General features: G+C 44.7%; 1 protein-coding gene across 1 annotated transcript in view; it reads left to right on the forward strand.

The window, feature by feature from the left end:
- The first annotated feature begins 4,146 nt into the window (after positions 1-4,146).
- Positions 4,147-22,500, forward strand: part of LOC126985261 (calcium-activated chloride channel regulator 1-like) — a 40,167-nt gene continuing 21,813 nt past the window's right edge. Inside the window, exon 1 of the mRNA XM_050839894.1 lies at positions 4,147-4,842. Coding sequence (XP_050695851.1) covers positions 4,675-4,842 — 168 coding nt within the window. The 5' untranslated portion in view covers positions 4,147-4,674. The remainder of the gene's footprint in view (positions 4,843-22,500) is intronic.

The raw sequence follows: 22,500 nt of genomic DNA on the forward strand, positions 1-22,500 counted from the left end.
GTGTGTGTGTGTGTGTGTGTGTGTGTGTGTGTGTGTGTGTGTGTGTGTGTAATTTGACCATAAGAAGCAGGTATTTAGGTCTTTCTTATGTTTGTTCTTCTTTCCCTCCTCCTCCTCCTCCTCCTCCTCCTCCTCCTCCTCCTCCTCCTCCTTCTCTTCTTCCTCTTTCCTCCTCTTTTCTCTCATCTTCCTCTTTATCTCCATTCCTTATCTCCATTTCTCTTCTTTTTCTTCTTGTATCAGAGAGAGAGAGAGAGAGAGAGAGAGAGAGAGAGAGAGAGAGAGAGAGAATTAGCACATAAAGAAAGAAGAGAAGGGAGAAAGAAAAAAAAGAAGGAAATGAAGAAAAAAGAAAGAAAATGAAAGAAAAAGTAAATAGGAAAAAGAAGAAAGGAGAGAGAGAGAGAGAGAGAGAGAGTAACCACCCCTCCTTGTTTGGGCAAATTCTCTTGTTTTCATCTCGTCTTAGACACGTTGTGGTCACATTCGGTAAGGGACAGTATTGGTTTAGGACCCCCCCCCCCACCCTCCACCCTCCCCCTTCCGTCCCCCCTTACCTCTCCCCTCCTCCCCCTCCTGACGTGCTAACTTGTATGTGTGTGTTTGTTTGCGTGTGTGTGTGTGTGTGTGTGTGTGTGTGTGTGTGTAGGAGGAGGAGGAGAAAATAGGAAAATCAGGAACAGGAAGAAGAAGAAGAAGAAGAAGAAGAAGAAGCAGAAGAGGAAGAAGAAGAAGCAGAAGAGGAAGAAGAAAAAGAAGAAGAAGGAGAGGAAGAAGAAGACGAACAACAAGAAGAAAATGAAGAAGAGGAAGAAGACCACGAACAAGGAGAAAATGAAGAAGAAGAAGAAGAGGAAGAAGAAGAAGAAGACCGATCCCGTGAGAAGACAGAAGAAGAAAGAGGAAGAGGAATATTATATAATTACAGAAAACGCAGAGACCGTGATACCTGAGGAAGAGGAGGAGGAAGAAGATGATGACTATGAAGAGGAGGAGGAGGAGGAGGAAGAAGAAGAAGAAGACTCTAATACCTGTAATATCAAAAGAGGAGGAAAAGAGAATATTACATGCAAGTTTAAAAGGAGGAAGAGGAGGAGGAGGAGGAGGAGGAGGAGGAGGAGGAGGAGGAGGAGGAGGAGGAGGAGGAGGAGAAGGAAAGGAAGCAGAAGAAAGAAAAAAAAAAAAAGGTCCGAACAAAGCAGTTAAAAAATCAACACATCAGAGAGAGAGAGAGAGAGAGGTAAACAAACATTCGAACACACTAACGAGACGACCAAGTTTCTTCACACACTCATCTCTCTCTCTCTCTCTCTCTCTCTCTCTCTCTCTCTCTCTCTCTCTCCCATGACCTAGGGTGGAGGGGTCAAGGAGGGAACGGAGAGGTCATTCTTGAGGGGACAGGAGGGGAGGGAGAGAGAAACGGGAGATGAGGGGAGGAGGAGAAGGAGGAAGAGGAGGAGGAGGAGGAAGAGGAAGAGTGTTAGGTGGTTGTCTCCTCTTTCTCCTCCTCCTCCTCCTCCTCCTCCTCTTTCTCCTTCTGTTATTTTTTTTTTTTTGGATTTTATTTTTTTAACGTCAACAACAACAACAACTACTACTACTACTACTACTACTACTACTACTGCTACTTCTACTACTACTACTACTACTACTACTACTACTACTATTATTTATGACCACTGATATTGTACTTGTGGTCGATGTCGTGATGTCCTCTTCCCCCTCTTCCTCTTCCTCCTCTTCCTCCTCTTCCTCCTCCTCCTCCTCCTCCTCCTCCTCCTCCTCCTGGTAGCTGAATCATGGTACACATAAACACTCTATAATGATTGCAATTTATTATCTTCCGTGTGCATGTGTGCGTGCGTGTGTGTGGTCCATGTGTGTGTGTGTGTGTGTGTGTGTGTGTGTGTTTACGTTTCGGCTCATGATGCTTCTAAGGCCTCTTGAAGGGGTTATAAGACTGGTCGGGTTGGCCCCTTGTTTGTGCTGACACGGATGAATTTTTTTTACAGTGATCCCTTGTCCCTTGTCCTAACCCTATCGGCCTGGCGTAAGCCTTCCCTCCCGTGCTGAAGCTGGTCTTTTTTTTCGGTTTTAGAGATGAGGGAGTGAAGATTTTTTAGTTTGAGTCATGAAGGAGTGAAGATTCGTGTCAACTCTTGCATTATAAAGTTTTAGGACATTATTTTTCTTTAGTTTCAAAGATCTTAACCCTATCGGCCTGGCGTAACCCTTCCTCCTGTGCTGAAGCTGGTCTTTTTTTTCGGTTTTATACATGAGGGAGTTTAGATTTGTGAGTTTGAGTCATGAAGGAGTGAAGATTCGTGTCAACTCTTGCATTAGAAAGTTTTAAGACATTATTTTTCTTCAGTTTCAAAGATCCTAACCCTATCGGCCTGGCGTAACCCTTCCCTCCCGTGCTGAAGCTGGTCTTTATCGTTTTAGAGATGAGGGAGTAAAGATTCGGGAGTCTGAGGGATGAAAGAGTGAAGATCCGTGTCAACTCTTGCATCAGAAAGTTGGATCACATTTATTTATTTTTTATTTAAAGGTCTAGTAAATTCTATGAGTATCAAAGTTCTAGGGATGAAGAAATGAAGATTCGTGAGTCGGAGCGATGAAAGAGTGGAGATTCATGTCAACTCCTGCATAAGAAAACTGGACGAGAGTGAATTTGCAGTGTCGGACGTTGAAGCTCGTGGATAGTGCGTCAGTTTCATCCACTCTACTACAGTTAGCCTATTAGAGACAGGTGTGGCGGGACCAGTGGCTGAAGTATTACGTGCAAATGTCAACCGATGAAAGAGTGAAGAGCCTTGTCTACTCCTGCATAAGAAAAGTGGACGACTGGTGGATAGTGAGTCAGTTTCATCCACTCTACAACAGTTAGCATATTAGAGACAGGAGCAGCGGTGGATGTATTACGTGCATATGCCAACCGTTCGTGCAAGAGACGGGAGAATTACACGGCCATTAGCGGCAGACTGGGGCCCCATCTGACGGCAGCTCCGCGCGTCACATGATGGACCAGAATTAGACTTATTATTACCCGTACGACATTTTTTTCTCTCCTTTGTGTCAGAATATTTTGTTTTTTAGAATACTTTAGAATAGAAGAGTTTGAATAGTTTTATTTTTTGAAGTCAGAATAGTTTGGAATAGTCAGTTTAGAAGTTAGAATAGTTCAGAATAGTTAGTTTTAGAAGAGAGTTGTTTGAATACTTTAAAATATTTTGTAATTTAGTCTTTTTTGATGTGAACGAGAATATTTTGCTTCATTATCTAGACATAACCTCCTCTTCCTTCTCCTTCTTCCTCGTCCTCCTTTTCCTTCCTCCTCCTCCTCCTCCTCCTTCTGTTAAATCTAGATCTGCTCTCACCTCCAAACTACTACTACTACTACTACTACTACCACTACCACTACTACTACTATTACTACTACTTTTTTTACTACTACATAAAAGATACCTCCACCCATGTTTATATTCCCGATACATACTACTACTACTACTACTACTACTACTGCTACTACCGGACAACCACTTCCACCACTATAGCAACCACCAACACCACCCAGCATCCTTCTCTCCCTATCTTCTCCCTTTCCCTCCCTCCCTTCCCTCCCTTACCTCCATCCCTCCCAGTGCCTGAGGGTCTCTTAATACATCTTAGAAGGCTGATATAAGCCCTTGTTGTAGGTAGTAGAGCAGCCCACCACCCCTCCCCTCCCCTCCTTCCCTCCCCCCCAGATGGAGAGAATAGGTAGAGGGAGGGAGGGATAGCTGGAGGGAAGGAGGTAATGGAGAGAAGTCGGAGGGAAGAGGTATGATGTGAGTTGAACCTCGTTATTGTGAAGCTTGGGGTTGGTGGTGGTGGTGGTGTTTTCTGGTTGACTGGTGAACGAATTTTGGTTGCTTGTGTGATTTGCCGTTCCTTGATGTGGAGGGGAAGGTGAAAGAACGTTTTGGAGGGCGTTCTTATTGGGTTAGATAATAATGGCTGTATTGAAACCTTGATTTTACTATTTTTTCTTTCTTTCTTACGCTCTTTTTCATCTCGCTCTCTGTACATGCTAAAAAAAATTGATATAGTTAAGTTCTAAGTATCGATAAGAGTCCCCAGTATCATAGTTCATCAGTAAACACTCTCAGGTCGTGTTAGTCAAGCTTCCCGAACGCCGAACATTGCCGAAGTTAGGCGTGAGTCGTGCGTCAGGCAGCGGGGTGGCAGCGCGCGCCCCTCCCACCTCCCGCGGCAGCCTCCCAGCTCTGCGACGCGGTTGGATGTTGGCCGAGAAGTGACCAACCCGCGGCATCACTGGTGGCGGGAATCTCGGGCTCGGGATCTCAGTATATGCGGTGGTTGCGGAGAGAGTCGTGGTGTGTGTGACTTCTCCCGAGTCTTGCCTGTGACTGCGTGCGGTGGTGACTGACTGAACCCGCTATAGAGACCAGTGCGGCGCCTTCTCCTGGACCTGACGAAGGGGTGCGAACCTCTCCCAGCGTAGTGATCCTATTTGGCACGGGTTCTGGCACTGACTCAGGCCTGGAAGTGCCGTGAGGAGCGGACTAGTGATAGAATAGTGACTGACGAAGACGCTGCAGAAGGGGCCTTGCTATGATGCACCGGGTATCGAACTAGCGTGCAAGCTAACCACCCGACGAGACTTCAACCATGGCGCCTTCGGGAGTGAGGGTGTTCGGGCTCCTGCTGGTGGCGCTGGGGCTCGTCTGCGGCTCCGGTGGTGTTGTGCTTGTGAGAAACGGCTACGAGGGTGTGGTGGTGGCCCTAGAGGAGACGCTGCCGCCCTCCGCCTGTAAGGATGTGGTCACGGGGCTTGAGGTGAGTGAAGGAGTGCGTGATTTGACGGATGTGTGATTGACTAACTGACTGGTTGACTGATTGGCAATGTGAGGAAACGATTAACTGATTGACTGATTGGTAATGTGAGAGAAGGGTTGACTGACTGGTTGACTGAATAACTGGTTGACTGACTGGCTGGTTGACTGACCGACTGAGTGGTAATTTGAGAGAAGATTAAACTGATTGATTGACTGACTAACTGACTGACTGGTAGTGTGATAGAAGGATTGACTGACTGACTGACTGACTGCAGACCGAGTAAGTGACAATAACCGACTGACTGGATGGTGATCTGATTAACTGACTGGTGATTTGACTGACTAACTGACTGGAGTGACTGACTGACTGACCGAAGGAGCGACTGACTGACTGACTGGAAGATGTGACTGTGCGCGCTTGACTGCTGGTTTGACTGACTGGTTGACTGTAGTTCGCTAATTGGGAAGTCTGGTTGTAATTTCGTTTAGGGTTTGCGTGTGTGTGTGCGTGCGTGTGTGTGTGTGTGTGTGTGTGTGTGTGTGGTGATGTAAGGTGATGGATTCGTCCTGTAACATCACCACCATCACCACCACCACCATCACCACCACCAGCATCACTACCATCTAAGTTCATTATAGCACCAACCCGCATCACACACACACACACACACACACACACACACACACACACACGCCATAGACACGAAAGAAGGAATAAAGAGGAAGAGGAGGAGGAATAGGAAGAGGAGAACCACATCGCCACATCCTCCTAACGAACAAACTTACTAACGAACACATTATTGTCTTGATGATGAGAAGAGGAAGAAGAAAAAGAACCACCATTGTCTTCTTTTGTTTTCCTCTTCTTACGGGTTCATCAAGGCTCCTCTTCCTCCTCCTCCTCTTCCTCCTCTTTGTTGCATTTTTTAGGCCTACCCTTTTTTTGGGGGGGAGGGGGGAAGGGCTTTTTCTTCCTTCCCTTTTTTTGTGTTTGTTGGTTTTGAAGTTTTTTTTCTAAGGGGCGTTCGTTGAGGTTTTTGAGGTTTTCTGTTTTCTTTTGTTTTCTTTTTGTCTTCTCCTTTTCTTCTTTTTCCTCCTCGCCACTTCCTGTTTTGGTTTGTAGTTTTCATTTTCCCTTATTCCCTTTTTCTTCATTTTTTTTTCTTTTCCTTTTTTCTTATTTTTTCTTTGTTCTTTTTTCTTCTCTATCTTGTCCTTCTTCTCTTCTTCAAATTTTGTCTTCTTCCGCTTACTCCAATTATTTCTCTTCCTTTTCTTCTTTTTCTTCTTGTTTTCCTTCTTTCATTATTTTCTTTCGCTCTTTTTGTCTTCTCTATCTTGTCCTTTTTGTCTCCTACGTCTTTTTTCTTCCTCTTACTCCAGTTATTTGTCTTCCTCTTTTTCCTCTTTTTCTTCTTGTTTTCCTTGTTCATTTTCTTTCGTTCTTTTGTCTTCTCTATCTTGTCCTTTTTTTCTTCTACGTCTTTTTTTCTTCCTCTTACTCCAATTATTTGTTTTCCTTTTCTTCCTTTTCCTCTTTTTTTCTCATTATTTTCTTTCGCTCTTGTTCCTTCTCTATCTTATCCTTTTTGTCTTCTTCTATGTCTCATTTTCTTCCTCTTACTCCAATTATCTTTCTCTTCGTCTTTCTCTTTTTCCTTTTCCTCTTTTTCTTCTCGTTTTCCTTCCTCCTTATTTTCCTTCATCCTTTTTCCTTTTCTATTTTGATCTCTTTGTCTTTTTCTTCTATGTCTTTTTTTCTTCCTCTTATTCCAATTATCTTTCTCTTCGTCTTTCTCTTCTTCCTCTTCCTCCTTTTTCTTCCTTTTCCTCTTCCCTTTTTCTTTATATCGCTTTCTTCTTTTCCTTCTTTATCCTTTTATTTCCTTTTTTCCTCCACGTTGTCTTTTTTCTCCTCTTCTTATACATATTTTTTTCTTCCTCTTCTTCCCCTTCTTTTTCTTCCTCTTCCTCTTTCTTCTTTCGTATGCTTGCGACTCTTCCTCTTAATACTTCTTAACTAATCTCTCTCTCTCTCTCTCTCTCTCTCTCTCTCTCTCTCTCTCTCTCTCTCTCTCTCTCTCTCTCTCTCTCTCTCTCTTTATTGCTGTTATTTTCTTTCTTTTCCTCATGTCTTTTCACTTCCTCTTCCGCGCACACACACACACACACACACACACACACACACTCACGCATACACACACCTGTTTGGCAATCAAGCGCGCGCGTGTGTTTACCTGTAGAAGAGAGAGAGAGAGAGAGAGAGAGAGCTGTCTTCTTTGGTTACCTTTGTTTGTATCGTGTCAAATGTCTGTCTGCATCGTGCTCGTGGGGGGGTGTTCGTGTGTTTGTGTGTTTTCATATCGCAAAGAAGCCGTGATTTCGAAATGTGGCGGTCGTGCGGGGAGTGCCAATACGGTAGGCGCAAAGACATAGGCCTATATTGTTAAACCGCTCAGACTCCCTTACGAGAATTTCCCAAGGCCACTAAGAAGAAAGAAGAAGAGGAAGAAGATAAATAATTGGAGTAAGAGGGAAAAATGAGGGAGAGGAGAAAGATGAAGAGGAAGAAGAGAAAGAGGAAGAGAAATAATTTGGAGTACGAGAATGAAAAAAAAAAAAACGAAGGAAATTATTGAAGGAAAACAAGAAAAAAATAATATATACAAGATTAACCGGGATTTCATTGGTGATTTTTTCCCTTCAAGATTCAGAAGTCGTGTCAAACTATCACCAGGATCACAAAACATTCCATTATCCATACTATTTAAACATGCCAGGCTCCCATTACAATTTTCTAAGGCCACGGGGAAGATTAACCGGGATTTCATTAGTGATTTTTTCCCCTTCAAGATTCAGAAGTCTTGTAAATCTCTCACCAGGATCACAAAACATTCCATTATCCATATTATTTAAACATGTCAGACTCCCATTACAATTTTCTAAGGCCACAGACAAGATTAACCGGGATTTCATTGGTCATTTTTCCAAGATTGAAGTCTTCTAAAATCTCTGGGATCATCTAAAACATTCCATTATCCATATTATTTAAACATGTCAGACTCCCATTACAATTTTCTAAGGCCACAGACAAGATTAACCGGGATTTCATTGGTCATTTTTTCCTGCCAAGATTCAGAAGTCGTGTAAAACTATCACCAGGATCATCAAAGTCCATTATCCACATTTTTAAACGTCTCTGGCTTCCATTACGACCATTTCCCAATGCCACAGGGAAGATTAACCGGGATTTCATTAGTGATTTTTTCCCTTCAAGATTCAGAAGTCTTGTAAAATTATCACCAGGATCAGCAAAGTTCATTATCCATATTCTTAAACATATCGGGTTACCATTACGATCATTTCCCGATGCCCCAGAGAAGATTAACCGGGATTTCATAGGTGACTTTTTCCCTTCAAGATTCAGACGTTGTGTCAAACTATCACCAGGATCACCGAAGTTCATTATACATATTCTTAAACATATCGGGTTACCATTACGACCATTTCCCGATGCCACAGAGAAGATTAACCGGGATTTCATTGGTTATTTTTCCCTTCCAAGATTCAGAAGTCGTGTAAAACTATCACCAGGATCATCAAAGTCCATTATCCATATTTTTAAACGTATCCGGTTACCTTTACGACCATTTCCCGATGCCCCAGAGAAGATTAACCGGGATTTCATTGGTGACTTTTTCCTTTCAAGATTCAGAAGTCGTGTAAAACTATCACCAGGATCACAAAACAGTCCATGGAAATCTTAATAAATTTTTCTCTATACTTTATTTTGGTATTCTTATTTTCTCAAGGCGCTGCCCGTAGCCCCGGTAAGCTGCCTTGAGGGGCCTCTTGTGCCACCCCAGCTTGGTAGTGGCGCAGTCGTATTTTATTTATAGTGACTTCCGTGGTTGCGACTCTTTGACCCATGATGCCCCCGGTGCTCCTCCTGAAGTCGCTGAAGTTAGGGTGAAGGTGTGGTCAGCATGTGGGTGATCTTCTGACACTTGAAGGAAATAATAGGAAAAGAAAAAGGAGTCGCGATGTGTAGACCAGCTGACTCACCCTTTGCAAGCTCCTCATGTTCTTCTCTTACTGTTAACAAATGCTATTATATTGTTATCACTATTTAAAAGGAATTATAATGAAAGTACTATATGTTAAGGGACACACATTATGATATTCAAACGATGACTGGACTGAAGAATTTATTTGTAGCATTAAAGGGAAGAAAGGAATATTACTGTGTGTGTGTGTGTGTGTGTGTGTGTGTGTGTGTGTGTGTGTGTGTGTGTGTGTGTGTGTTAATATTCTATACAGGTGTTGATAAATAATTAAAAACGAAAAAAAAAAAACGAAGACAAAAACAGTAAAAGAAAGCAATGAAAAGACGATGGAATTCTGGCGTGTGTGTGTGTGTGTGCGTGTGTGTGTGTGTGTGTGTGTGTGTGTGTGTGTGTGTGTGTGTGTGTGTGCGGAAGGGCAGGTGTGTGTGCTTAGACGAGGAGAGGGGGGCAACGAGGCAGAGAGAGAGAGAGAGAGAGAGAGAGAGAGAGAGAGAGAGAGAGAGAGAGAGAGAGAGAGAGAGAGAGAGAGAGAGAGCAAAAAATAAAGCCAAACAGACAGACAGACAGACAGGAAGACAGAAACAGACAGCGAAAGGGAGAAGACAAGAAGACAGGGATGAAAACAAGACAGCAAGCAAGGGAGACAGAAAGACAGAGAAGACAGACAGACAGGGAGTGACCAAGGAAGACAAACAGGAAGACAGACAGACAGACAGACAGACAGACAGGGCGGCCGAGGCAGTTAGGGAGTAGCGGCCGCCTCGCTCCGTTACTGTAGGACGTCACGTGGAAACTTCATTACAGGAGGAGGAGGAGGAGGAGGAGGCGATGGGAAGGAGGAGAAGTGAGCCCAGTAACGCTTTGAACGGGCCGAGTAACGCTAACTCCCGTACTACAAACTCTCCCTCGTGTGGAAACTTCATTACAGGAGGAGGAGGAGAAGTGAGCCCAGTAACGCTTTTAAGGAGCTGATTAGCGATAACACCCGAATTGCAAACTCTCCCTCGTGTGGAAACTTCATTAGAGGAGGAGAAGGAGGAGGAGTGAGCCCAGTAACGCTTTTAACGGAGGAGGAGGAGGCGGCGGCTATAGGAAGGAGAAGTGAGCCCAGTAACGCTTTTAACGGAGGAGGAGGAGGAGGCGGCTATAGGAAGGAGGAGAAGTGAGCCCAGTAACGCTTTGAACGGAGGAGGAGGAGGCGGCTATAGGAAGGAGGAGAAGTGAGCCCAGTAACGCTTTCAATGGGCCGTATGACGCTAACTCTCGCACTACAAACTCTCTTAGGGCCAAGTCACACGAGCGATGTTTTCCGACGCCTTGCTACCGGTGCTGTTATACAAATCGATGCCCGTAATGGCGGTAAAACATTGGGGCGATTCGTCTACGTGCGTCTCAGGGCTGTATTTTAAGACCTTAACTGTTTCTAAAGGTCAAAGAGAGCATCAATCGGGTTTTCATGAGTGTTTTTTAAGGTTCATGGCATAGAAGAAAGGTCACACTACTACCAGGGTCATAAAACTACCCCTGGAAAGGCCTACAGCCCCTACGAAAGCCCTGTCAAATATGTGAACTTGGGTGACGAAATGTTTTAAAATACGACTCTATTATCACACCGGCATCTTCCCGCTACCAAAACAAACTGTGGATCGAGAGGCGACGTCGTTCTGGTGCGATATAAGAACATAAGAACGTAAGGAGAACATACGAACATAAGAACGTAATTAGACGTCAACTTGTGTATTTTGACAAAGAAAAAGAAAGAAAGGAAAAAAGAGGGAAGGTTAGACAAGGTTAAACGAAGATAACAGACCAAGAAAGAGAGAGAAAAAAAGAGAGATTAGAAGGAATAGCAAGCAGAAAAGAAAGAGAGAGAAAAAAAGAGAGAAAGAAAGCAAGAAGGAGGAAGGTTAGACAAGATAGCAAGCAGAAAAGAAAGAGAGAGAAATAAAGAGAGATTAGAGAAAGAATAACAAGCAGAAAAGAAAGAAAGCAAGGAGGAGGGAAGGTTAGACAAGGTTAAACAAACATAATACAACAAGAGAGAGAGAGAGAATAGCAAGCCTCCCTCACTCACATGACCCCGAGTTCGTTTTCATTCTCTCGGTATTTTTAGAAGCGACGAATTTGTGTTGTTGATAATAATGGTTGGGAAATTAAACCACTTGTGACTTAGAATGAAAACAGAAGATAAGGTTGCAGCTGTAGTAGTAATAGTAGTAGTAGTAGTAGTAGTAGTAGTAGTAGTAGTAGTAGTAGTTGTAATAGTCATCTTCCTGCTAACTCGGTTTCTCCTTTCTTTCTCAACTCTTATCTTCCTTTTCCTAATCTACTCTTTCATCTCCTCCTCCTCCTCCTCCTCCTCCTCCTCCTCCTCCTCCTCCTCCTCCTCCTCCTCCTCTTCTTCTTCCTCTAAATATAGCACGTGTCGTCATCCCTAAGAGAAGCCTTGCAATAAACATCTCAATTGGTGGAACGTTTTTCTTCGCATCAAGACCAATAGAATCCGATCCCCTTGCGACCTGGTTCCTGATCCTCCTCTTGATTCTCCTCTTCCTCTTCCTTCTCTTCTTCTTCTTCTTTGGGCTCTCTTTTGCGCTCTTTTTGTTGTTTATTTGTTGTTGTTTTCTTTTCTTCTTCCTCCTCTCTTCTCTTCCATTTCCTTTTCGTATTCTAGTTTTTCTTCTTTTCCTCCTCTTCCTCTTCTTTCTCCTCCTTTTCCTCTTCTTCCTCTTCTCTTTCCTCTTTCACTTTCTTCTACTTTCCTCTTGTTTTCGTTTATTCCTTCTTCTTCTTCTCCTTCTTCGTCTCATTTTCTCTCGTTTCTGTTTCCTCCTCCTCCTCCTCCTCCTCCTCCTCCTCTTCCTCCTCCTCCTCACTTTCATTCTCCCATCATCAAATATCATTACGCACCGACGTCTTCCTCTTCCTCCTCCTTCCTCCTCCTTCCTTCCTTCCTCCTTCTCCTCCTTAGTTACGTCTCAACAATTTAATCTTCCTTCCTTCCATCCTTCCTTCCTTCCTTCCTTTCTTTCTTTTACTTTTCTTATTTTCTTTGTTTTTTCTTTTTTCTTTTCATTTGTATTTATCAATTTTCTTTCTCTCCCTTTCTTTGTCTTCCTTCTTTTCTTCCTTTTTCCTTTTCCTTCCTTCTTTTCTTCTCCCTTCCTTCATTCCTTCGTTATTTTTATCTTCATTTCTTACATCCTTTTCCGTTCCCTCCTTTCCATTTCCTTCATTTCCTTCTTTCCTTCTTCTCCCTCCCTTTTCCTCTCCTTTCTTCTTTCTCTCCCCAAATTTATGCCATCCTTCTCCTTTCTCCCGGCTTTCTTTCCCTTTCCTTCCCTCCCTTTCTTCCTCCTTTCCTTTCTCCCCCTTTTTCATTCACTTTCCTTCTCTCTCTTCCTTCCTTCCTTCCTTCCTTCCTTCCTTCCTTCCTTTTCTAAATCTGTTTCTCGTGTCACTGCAAATACACACAAGAAGCTTTCAAACAAACCTCCTCCTCCTCCTCCTCCTCCTCCCACAATACTCCTTTTATGCCCCCTCAAGAGTCACTTCCGGTCCTTCAAAATAGTCCTACTCTCTTCCTTTTCTCTCGTGTGTGTGTGTGTGTGTGTGTGTGTGTGTGTGTGTGTGTGTGTGTGTGTGTGTGTGTGTGTGTGTGTGTTTCTCCCTTAAATACATACAAGTCAATTTTTTCCCCACATTCTCGCTCTTTTTTTTTCTTTCTTTCTTTCTTCAGACTGGAAAAAAATAATGTGAAGAAAACTTATATTTCTGGGCAGGCTTTCTTGGTGGGGGTGGTGGGGGTTATGGCGCGGGAAAGTTTGTGTAGTGGCGCCATCTAGCTTGGCTCACGCTGGCCCCCGGAGCTCATCTTTGATCCTCCTTTTACGAGTAGAGAGAGAATTTGGAGTCCGGGTTGACAGGTGTTCTTCAGGGCAGCGTGTGGGTAGCCTTGGGACACTCGGCGGTGGGTGAAACATTGCCAGCTTGTTTTTAGCGCGGGCTGGACGTGAACCTGAGGCCTCCTGCACGCTTCCTTCCACTCAGCCACCGACGCCCTTTAAAAACTTGAATTAGTAGTAGTAGTAGTAGTAGTAGTAGTAGTAGTTGGTCTTTCGTGTGTATAAATAACTCACTATCTTGCTATTTCACCATAAAAAGTGAGGCGTGACTTTTGCCCAGGTGAGCGGCTCGGACAGGTAAACACAGGTAACGAGAACAGGTTAATTATGTAAGGGCAGGTGTGAAGGGTTGCCGCGTCGATAGGCACACACGGCAGGTCACGTTTGCTGCCAAGAACGTGCATCAACAAGGCAAAACGACAACAACAACAAAAGGTTAATGTTTCAGACTGTCAAATGTCAAATTCTTTTCTGCTTTCAATACATTCTCTTCTTTTTTTCTTTTTACTTTCTATTCTTCACGTTCTTCCTCATTTCTTTTTTTTTCTTCTTCTTTGTTTCCTTCATTTCCTTCCTTCCTCTCCCTCTTTCTTCCTTCCCTCCTTCCTTCCTTCCTCTCCTCTATACTTCTTTCTCCAGTTCCTTCCTTCCTCTCTCTCTTTCTTCCTTCCCTCCTTCCTCTCCTTCCTTCCTTCCTCTCCTCTACTTCTTTCTCCATTTCCTTCCTTCGTAGAGAGAGAGAGAGAGAGAGAGAGAGAGGAGGAGGAAGACGAAGAAGAGGAGGAGGAAAAAGAGGAGATTGAAGAGGAGGAGGAGGAGGAAGACGACGAAGAAAAAGAGGAGACGGTAGCTCAGAGGTAGGAGGAGGAGGAGGAGATATGGAGGAGGGGGGGGAGGGGTATAATTTGCAATCATCGTCAGCGTAACACCATTTTTCATCCTCCGGTCCAGGGTTCGAATCCCAGTCATTTTATCCAACATTTAGTTTTCGCCATTTTTTCTTTATTTTTTTTTTCTTTTTCTTCGTATATATTGATTCCGTTTTCTCTCTTGGTTCTTTTATTCTCTCTCTCTCTCTCTCTCTCTCTCTCTCTCTCTCTCTCTCTCTCTCTCTCTCTCTCTCTCTCTCTCTCTCTCTCTCTCTCTCTCTCTCTCTCTCTCTCTCTCTCTCTGTTTCTCTCCGTTTTTTTTTTTTTTTTTTTTAATCCAGTTTCTTGGAAATTGCAGAGTGTGTGTGTGTGTGTGTGTGTGTGTGTGTGTGTGTGTGTGTGTGTGCTCTCTCTCTCTCTCTCTCTCTCTCTCTCTCTCTCTCTCTCTCTCTCTCTCTCTCTCTCTCTCTCTCTCTCTCTCTCTCTCTCTCCCCTTGTGTTACTCTTATTAGAGAGAGAAACAGTGCTCTGGGCATGATGCGGCAGCCAGTTCTTCTTCCTCCTCCTCCTCCTCCTCCTCCTCCTCCTCTTCAGAAGCAACTATTCGCCCTCCGTGTCACAATGTTTCGCTTCCCCGCCTCTTGCCCCTCCTCCTCCTCCTCCTCCTCCTCCTCCTCCTCCTCTCAACCAGTCCAACTTGTGCCCTAGTATCGTTGTTGTTTTTTTGTTTTGTTTTTTTCTTGTTTTCGTTTTTGTTCATGTTCTTCAATCTTGTCTTTCTTCTTTCTTTCTCTTCTTCATCTTAATTATTTTTCTTCTTTTTCCTCTTCCTCCTCCTCTTCCTCTTTGCGGCGCCATGACCTAAACGCCCGAATAATCATCTTCCTCTTCCTCCTTCTCCGCCACTGCAACAGGCTTCCCGGATTAGTGGTTAGTGCGGAAACAATCACTTGCTTTAAGAATCTCATTGACCGTCACTTTGCTGCGTCGGGGGTGACCTACACGCATTCAAGCTTGCCTACAGAAGTGCTTTAATCATTCCGCGGGTCACATTAGGTCAGGCCGGGTCACTCTAGGTCAGGGCTACTCAACTATCATGGGCAGAATGTCAAGTTAGGCAAGTTCAAATGTGTGCAAAAGTTCGTGAATTTTGTACACACTAGGTCAGGGCTACCCAATTATCATGCCCAAAAGGTCAAGTTAGGCAAGTTCAAATGTGTGCAAAAGTTCGTGAATTTTGTACACACTAGGTCAGGCCGGGTCACTCTAGGTCAGGGCTACCCAACTATCGTGCCCAAAAGGTCCAGTTAGGAAAGTTCAAATGTATGCTGAAGTTCGTGAATTTTGTACACACTAGGTCAGGGCAGGTCACTCTAGGTTAGGGCTACCCAACTATCATGCCCAAAAGGTCCAGTTAGGCAAGTTCAAATGTATGTTGAAGTTCGTGAATTTTCGCATTTACCGTCACTTTGCTGCGTCGGGGGTGCCCTAAACACATTCGAGCTTGCCTACAGAAGTGCTTTAATCCTTCCGCGGGTCACACTAGGAAGTTCAAATGTATGCTGAGGTTCGGGAACATTGTAGCTCGACCAAAGGGTGAAGGAGTTGAAAAATGTAAGTAAATAACATGTAGGTCTTGGTGATCAGTTCTTCCAAGTGGTTCTTCTCCTTTTTCTCCCTCTTTCTTCTCCTCCTCCAGTTTCTTCCAAGAGGTTCTTCTTCTTTTTCTTCGTCTTCCTCCTCCTCCGCCAGTTTCTTCTTTCCTCCTCTTTATCTTTGTTTCTTCTTCTTCATCTTCCTTCTACTTCTTCGTCTCCTGTTACAACTTCTATTTCCTCTTCTTCCTCCTCCTCCTTCTTCTCCTTCTCCTCCTCCTTCACTTTCCTAATATAATCTTTCTATATGTTCTCCTTCTTCACTCTTCCCCCCTCCTCCTCCTCCTCCTCCTCCACTAGATACCAGCCTCCGTATACTATATATCATCCACACCACCTCCACCCCTTCCACCGCCCCGCCCCGCCCCGCCCAGGTGAACGCAGGTGAGCGGGGCAGCAGCGGAGCTCGTGTGTTCACTGCCCCAGGTAAAGACACTGTAATTACCGCCCTCGCTCCGGCCTCGACAGGTAACTCTTCTACCTGGGCATCCCCCCCCCCCCCCCCTCCCTCCCTCCTCCTTCCTCCTCCTCCTCCTCCTCCTCTGAATTCTCTTCCGACGACTACTACTTTTTTTTAAACTGCTTCTTCTTCTTCTTCTTCTTCTTCTTCTTCTTCTTCTCTCCCGGACTTGTTCTCCTCCTCCTCTTCCTCCTCCTCTTCCTCCTTCGACTTCTTTGGTATTCGTTCTTCTTCTCTTCCTCCTCCTCCTCCTCCTCCTCCTTCTTCTTCTCGCTCTTCTCCTCCTCCTCCTCTTTCTCCCTTGTTCTTCTTTTTCTTCTCTTCTTCTTCTTCTTCATCCTCTTCCTCTTTCTCCTCCTCCTCCTCCCTTTCTTAGATTTATTCTCCTCCTTCCTCTTCTTCTTCTTCTTCTTCTTCTTCTTCGTCCACTTTCTTCTACTTATTCCTCTTCTTCTTCTTCCTCCTCCTCCACTTTCTTCTACTTATTCCTCTTCTTCTTCTTCTTTTTCTTCTTCTTCTTCTTCCTTCTTCTTTTTTGCTACAGTTTATTATTTACCTTCATCACCTTCCTCCTCCTCCTCCTCCTCCTCCTCTTCCTCCTCCTTGTCTTCTTTCATTTTTCTTGTTTTATTTGGATCATCTTGTGGTTAGTCTTCTTTTTTCTTGTTCTGCAGCTTCGTGGATCGCGTGCCCCTCCTCCTCCTCCTCCTCCTCCACTCCTGTTCTTCTAGTTTTTCTCCTCCTCTTCGTTTCCACTTTCTTCGTCGCGTGCTCTTCTTAATTGTCTTCTCCTCCTCCTCTTCTTCTTCTCTCTTCCTCCTCCTCCTCTTCTTTAAGTTTCGTTCTTCTTCTGTTCTTATTATTTAGTTTTTCGGTTCTTCTTTTGATTTCTCGTTTTTCCTCCTCCTCCTCCTCCTCCTCCTCTTCTTCTTCCTCTTCTTCTTCTTCCTTTATTTTTTTTTACTTCGATTCATGATTTAGTTTTTGCTTCTAGTCTTAAGTTAACTCCTCCTCTTCCTCCTCCTCCTCCTCCTCGCGGTCATTTTCCGTTATTGGTGCAAATGACAGGCTCTCTCTTCTCTCCTCCTCCTCCTCCTCCTCCTCTCCCTTGCATTCCTCTCTCAATCTCTCATTTTCCTTTTCTCCCTCTTTTTCTTCTCCCTTTCCTCCCTTTCTTTCCTCTTCTCTTCCTTACCTCCCTTCTTCTCTTCCCTAATCTTCTCCTCCTCCTATTCCTCTTCACTCTCCTTCTTTCCTTCCTTCCTTCATCTCCTATCCATCATTTTCTCCCTTCCTTCCTTCCTTCCTCTTCCTCCTCATGTCAAAATCACAATGAAGTCCTCTCTCTCCTCCTCCCTCCCTCCTCCTCCTCCTCCTCCTCCCTTCTCCTCCTCCTCCTCCTCCTCCTCCTCCTCTTCACACATGACGGATGGTTCGAATGACTCCCGGTAATGATTCACGGGATTCGAACCTTTGTCACACGAATCAGAGAACCTTTCAGCCACCCTCCCCCCCCCCCCTGACCTCCTCCTTGACCTCCTCCTCCTCCTCCTCCATTCCGTTATTCTCCTTTTCTTCTTCCTTCCTTATTTTCTTTTTTTCTTCTTTCCCTCCCTCTCCCTTCTCTCTCCTCTTATCTCCCTTCTTTTCCATCCTTCCTCTTCTCTCTCCCTTTCATCATCTTTCATCTTCAATCATTCTCTCTCTCTCTCTCTCTCTCTCTCTCTCTCTCTCTCTCTCTCTCTCTCTCTCTCTCTCTCTCTCTCTCTCTCTCTCTCTCTCTCTCTCTCTCTCTCTCTCTCTCTCTCTCTCTCTCTCTCTCTCTCTCTCTCCATCGATCTATCATAAGTCAACAAGTGAATGACTATGAATGAGAGAGAGAGAGAGAGAGAGAATGGGGGAGGGACAGGATATGAATGATTTAGGAATAGAGATAGAGGAGGAGGAGGAGGGAAGAGATTACAGGAGGAAGGAAGGAGAGAACGAAGGAGGGAAAATCAAAGGAGAGAGAGAGAGATTTGAACCAGAGGAACCTTGTATTCGTGTGTGTGTGTGTGTGTGTGTGTGTGTGTGTGTGTGTGTGTGTTCATCTCACCTGTGCTGGTCTTCCTGTAATTAGCTCACCTGATTATATTGTTCCCTTTTATGGTTCTCTCTCTCTCTCTCTCTCTCTCTCTCTCTCTCTCTCTCTCTCTCTCTCTCTCTCTCTCTCTCTCTCTCTCTCTCTCATTTATATTGTTTTTTTTTCATTATATTCATCCATTAAATTCCTTCCTTCCTTCTCCTCCTCCTCCTCCTCCTCCAACTCCTCCTCCTCCTCCTCCTCCTGGGCGTGGGCGTGAATAAAGGCGTAGCGGCGTGGGTGTGGCGGCGGCACTGTGGCGACACGAGTCCTGGTTGTCTGTTTGTTTCTTGGGTGCTGCTGGGTTTTTTTTTTGTGTGTGTGTGTGTGTGCGTGTGTTTGTTGGCACGAGTCCCCCTTTTGTTCCCTGTCACGACCTGGTAATGGCGGCGGTGGTGGTGGCGATTGTGAACTGTCTATCTCTCCAGTGAATTCTGTCTATGTCTGTTTATCTGTCTGTGTGGTGAGGAGCCGTTGAAGTTTGTGGGGTGGTGATGCTGGTAGTGGTGGTGGTGGTGGTGGTGAGCTGTCTATGTCTGTCTATCTGTCTATCTGTGGTGAGGAGCTGTTGAAATTTGTGGGGTGGTGATTCTGGTAGTGGTGATGTTGGTAGTGGTGGTGGTGATGGTGGTGGTGATGAACTCTCTGCTGTCTGTCTCTTCAGTGAATTATATATTGAAAGTGTGTGGTGAGGAGCTGTTAAGATTTGTGGGGTGGTGATGCTGGTAGTGGTGAGTGGTAGGGTGATGCTGGTAGTGGTGATGAGGCAGTGGTGGTGGTGGTGGTGATGGTGGCGGTCAGAAAGGGTGGTCACGTAACATCTTAACATCATCGGGATTCTTGCATTTTTAAACCTCAATCTAATCACTTGTTATCGTGGCCTTGGAGACGTGACCGCATAGCTGGGCCTCGTTAAAATACCACACACACACACACACACACACACACACACACACACACACACACACACACACACACACACACACACACACACGTTTTGGCAGAATTTTTCGAGTGACTTCGGCGTTACTGCACTTCAATACACTCGAGAAACTTGTTGCAGTGAAGGAGAAAATCGTGTATTACTTCTAGTGTTCGTGATTTCATTTCTAGACCTTCTTCTTCTCCTTCTCCTTCTGTTTGGTAAGTCTCTCGTTGAAGTTTCTGTGACCCGTTGTCTGTAGGCTTTTTCAGGGGTAGTTCCATGACCCTGGTGGTAGTTTAAGCCCTTCTTCTGTACCGTGAACCTGAAAAAACACTCATTAGAACCCGACTGATGTCATTTTTGACCGTTGGAAATAGTTAAAGTAAAAGGCGGCAGCGTCTGACAATCCTTCCCTACATCAAATCCTTGTGAGAGACTCCTATCTTCGGGGGTCCTGTGGGTTACCTCCTTCCCGTATAATCCCCCACGAACATCCTCCGTCAAAGGGGAGTCGCGGGTTCTCGTGGGAGTCGCGGGGCGGGGCGTGGGGCATTGGGGCAAGGGACGGGGCAGGTTGGTGGTTACTGCGGCGCGGTGTGGGTTTCCGGGCACCACTGAGGGCACCGCAAACCTCGCTCGGGTTACCAACGAAGGGTCCAGCGTGGAGAGGGTTCGGGGCTCCTTGGGGCGGCGGACGGCACCTCGGGAACACCTTGATACCTGGGGAAGGCGCTGAAGGTGTTAGGTTAGGTGAGACGAATTTGGGATAGATGAATAGATTAACATGTATGAATAGACGATTTGATAGATGGATAGACAGTTAGATAAGTAATTGATTAGTTAGAAAGTTAGATAAATGAACAAATATTTAAAGATACATTAATAAGTAGACACGATTAGATAGACAGACAGTTCGAAAGAGTAGTTAATAGATAGACAACTTAGATAAATAGATAAGTGAATAGGGAGACAGATAGATAAGTGAATAGACAGAACGATAGATGAATGATTAGTGGTAGTTAGGTTAAGTTGGGTTAGTATTTAGGTTAGGTTAAGTAGTTAAGAAGATAGATAGGTTAGGTTAGGTTAGGTTAGGTTAGGTTAGTGTTAGGTTAAGCAGTCTGATAGGTTAGGTAGTTTGGTAGTTAAGAGAGATAGTGTTAGGTTGATAGGTTAGGTTAGGTAGTTAGTGTTAGGTTAGGTTAGTTAATTAGGTAGTTAGTGTTGTTAGGTTGTTTACGGTAATTGGCTGTCATTGTTTCTTTGTTGTTTTCCATCATCAGCATCATCAGCATCCCAATTACCTGAAGACTTGATTGAAACGTGTTTTTACCTGTACGAAAAACCTTAATTGGACCCGCTTCCCGTCTTCCCACCTGAGAGAGAGAGAGAGAGAGAGAGAGAGAGAGAGAGAATTACCTGTGACAAAGGAATATTACAATGATGACAAAGATAATGATTAGAACAAGAAAGATATCACACACACACACACACACACACACACACACACACACACACACACACACACATCATCCTTTCTGTAATAGCATCCTCCTCCTCCTCCTCCTCCTCCTCCTCCTCCTCCTCACAAAAGGGTTATAGAGGAAAAAGAAGGGAAAGGAGGAGGAGGAGGAAAGGGAGGGACAAATGGAGGAAAGGGAGGAAAGATTGTGCCTTGCAACTTAATCCTCCTCCTCCTTCTCCTCCTCCTCCTCCTTCTCGTATAGGCCTTCAGAATGAGTTGCTTAGGCCTATCCATATTCTATTATCTCTCCCTCCTCCTCCTCTCTCTTTTCAATCATCATCTTAGAGAATGGGAATGATGACCTTGCAGTGATTAAAATGTTGAAGAGGAATGTGTGACGGATGGCTTTGTGGGAGGAATGCAGAGGAGGAGGAGGAAGAAGGAAGGAGTGGAAGATTGACGGAAAGAAAATGGAAAGAGGAACATGGAGGAGGAAAGAATGAGGAAAGGGGAGACGAAAGAAAGAATGATTGAAGAAGAGGAGGAGGAGGAGGAAGAGATGAAGAGGAGGAAGAAAAGAAGGAAAAGAGAGACATTTTTAGTGATGTTTATAGTAGTAGAAGGAGGAGGAGGAGGAGGAGGAGATGAAGAGGAGGAAGAAAAGAAGGAAAAGAGAGACATTTTTAGTGATGTTTATAGTAGTAGAACGAGGAGGAGGAGGAGGAGGAGATGAAGAGGAGGAAGAAAAGAAGGAAAAGAGAGACATTTTTAGTGATGTTTATAGTAGTAGAAGGAGGAGGAGGAAGAAGAAGAGGAGGAGGAGGAGGAGGAGGAGGAGGAGGAGAAGGACGACTTAACTGTAACATATTTTTTTTCATTCATTAATATTTATCTTTCCATTCAGAGAGAGAGAGAGAGAGAGAGAGCGAGCATATGACCTACTGATGTATACCCACGTGGCCGCAGGGAGAGTGGTGGCTGAGTGGCTGACAACCGTACCTGCCGTTACCCCAGTTCGACACCCATTAAGACATACAGGTGTGAAGGGGGGGCAGGGGGGAGGGGGTTGTGTATATTGCTGTTATTGTCATTGTTTGTTTGTGTGTTTGTTTATGTTTAGTACTGTGTGTGAGAGATGGATGTGAAAGCTCTCTCTCTCTCTCTCTCTCTCTCTCTCTCTCTCTCTCTCTCTCTCTCTCTCTCTCTCTCTCTCTCTCTCTCTCTCTCTCTCTCTCTCTCTCTCTCTCTCTCTCTCTCTCTCTCTCTCTCTCTCTGTCGTTTTTGCAAGTCTTGATGTGTGTGCGTGAGAAGCAAACACACACACACACACACACACACACACACACACACACACACACACACACACTCAAAAAACACGACTGAATGCTTATGAATAACAGATGTGTGTGTGTGTGTGCGTGTGTGCGTGCATCCACCGTTTCCCGCGCACTCACGAAGAAACATCAACACTTGCAATTACCCGAGAGAGAGAGAGAGAGAGCAAGGCATCCAGGTGTAGTAAATTGCCCCGTAAAATTAATACTGCCGGCTTATTACGATCTCTCTCTTGTTGGCCTCCTCCTCCTCCTCCTCCTCCTCCTCCTCCTCCTCCTCCTCCCCCGTATTCTCACCTCCTCACCTTCCTCCCCTCATCTCCTCTTTTCCCTTCATCACATTCTTCAGTCTCTAGTCCAGGTGAAAAAGAGAGAGAGAGAGAGAAGGTATCCAGCATTTTTCTCTCCGGCAACCCAATTACCTTACATCCGCTTGAGGCACCGGAGGGAGAGGAGGGAGGAATAGGGAGGGAGAGAAATAGGTATTAGGGAAAGAGCTAGTAACTGAATATCTATCCATCCAATATATATATATATATATATATATATATATATATATATATATATATATATATATATATATATATATATATATATATATATATATATATATATATATATACCCCTTTTACGCTCGGCCTCTGGCTGGGGTATGTTTTCTTGGCGGGTCCTGGTGGTCGGGCCGAGTCCGTTACGACGCTGGCAAATGTTTATAGCGGCGCCATCTTGCTTTGCTCATGCTGCCCCCTCGAACTCTTCCTTGATCCTCTCTTTAGAGAATCTAGCGCCTGGCCGGCAGGTGGTCTTCAACACTGCTGCGGGCACACCGCCCGGAAGAAAAGGCTCGCGCGAAGACA

The sequence above is a fragment of the Eriocheir sinensis genome, chromosome 59 (assembly GCF_024679095.1).
Source record: "Eriocheir sinensis breed Jianghai 21 chromosome 59, ASM2467909v1, whole genome shotgun sequence".
In the NCBI taxonomy this organism is placed as follows: Eukaryota; Metazoa; Arthropoda; class Malacostraca; order Decapoda; family Varunidae; genus Eriocheir; species Eriocheir sinensis.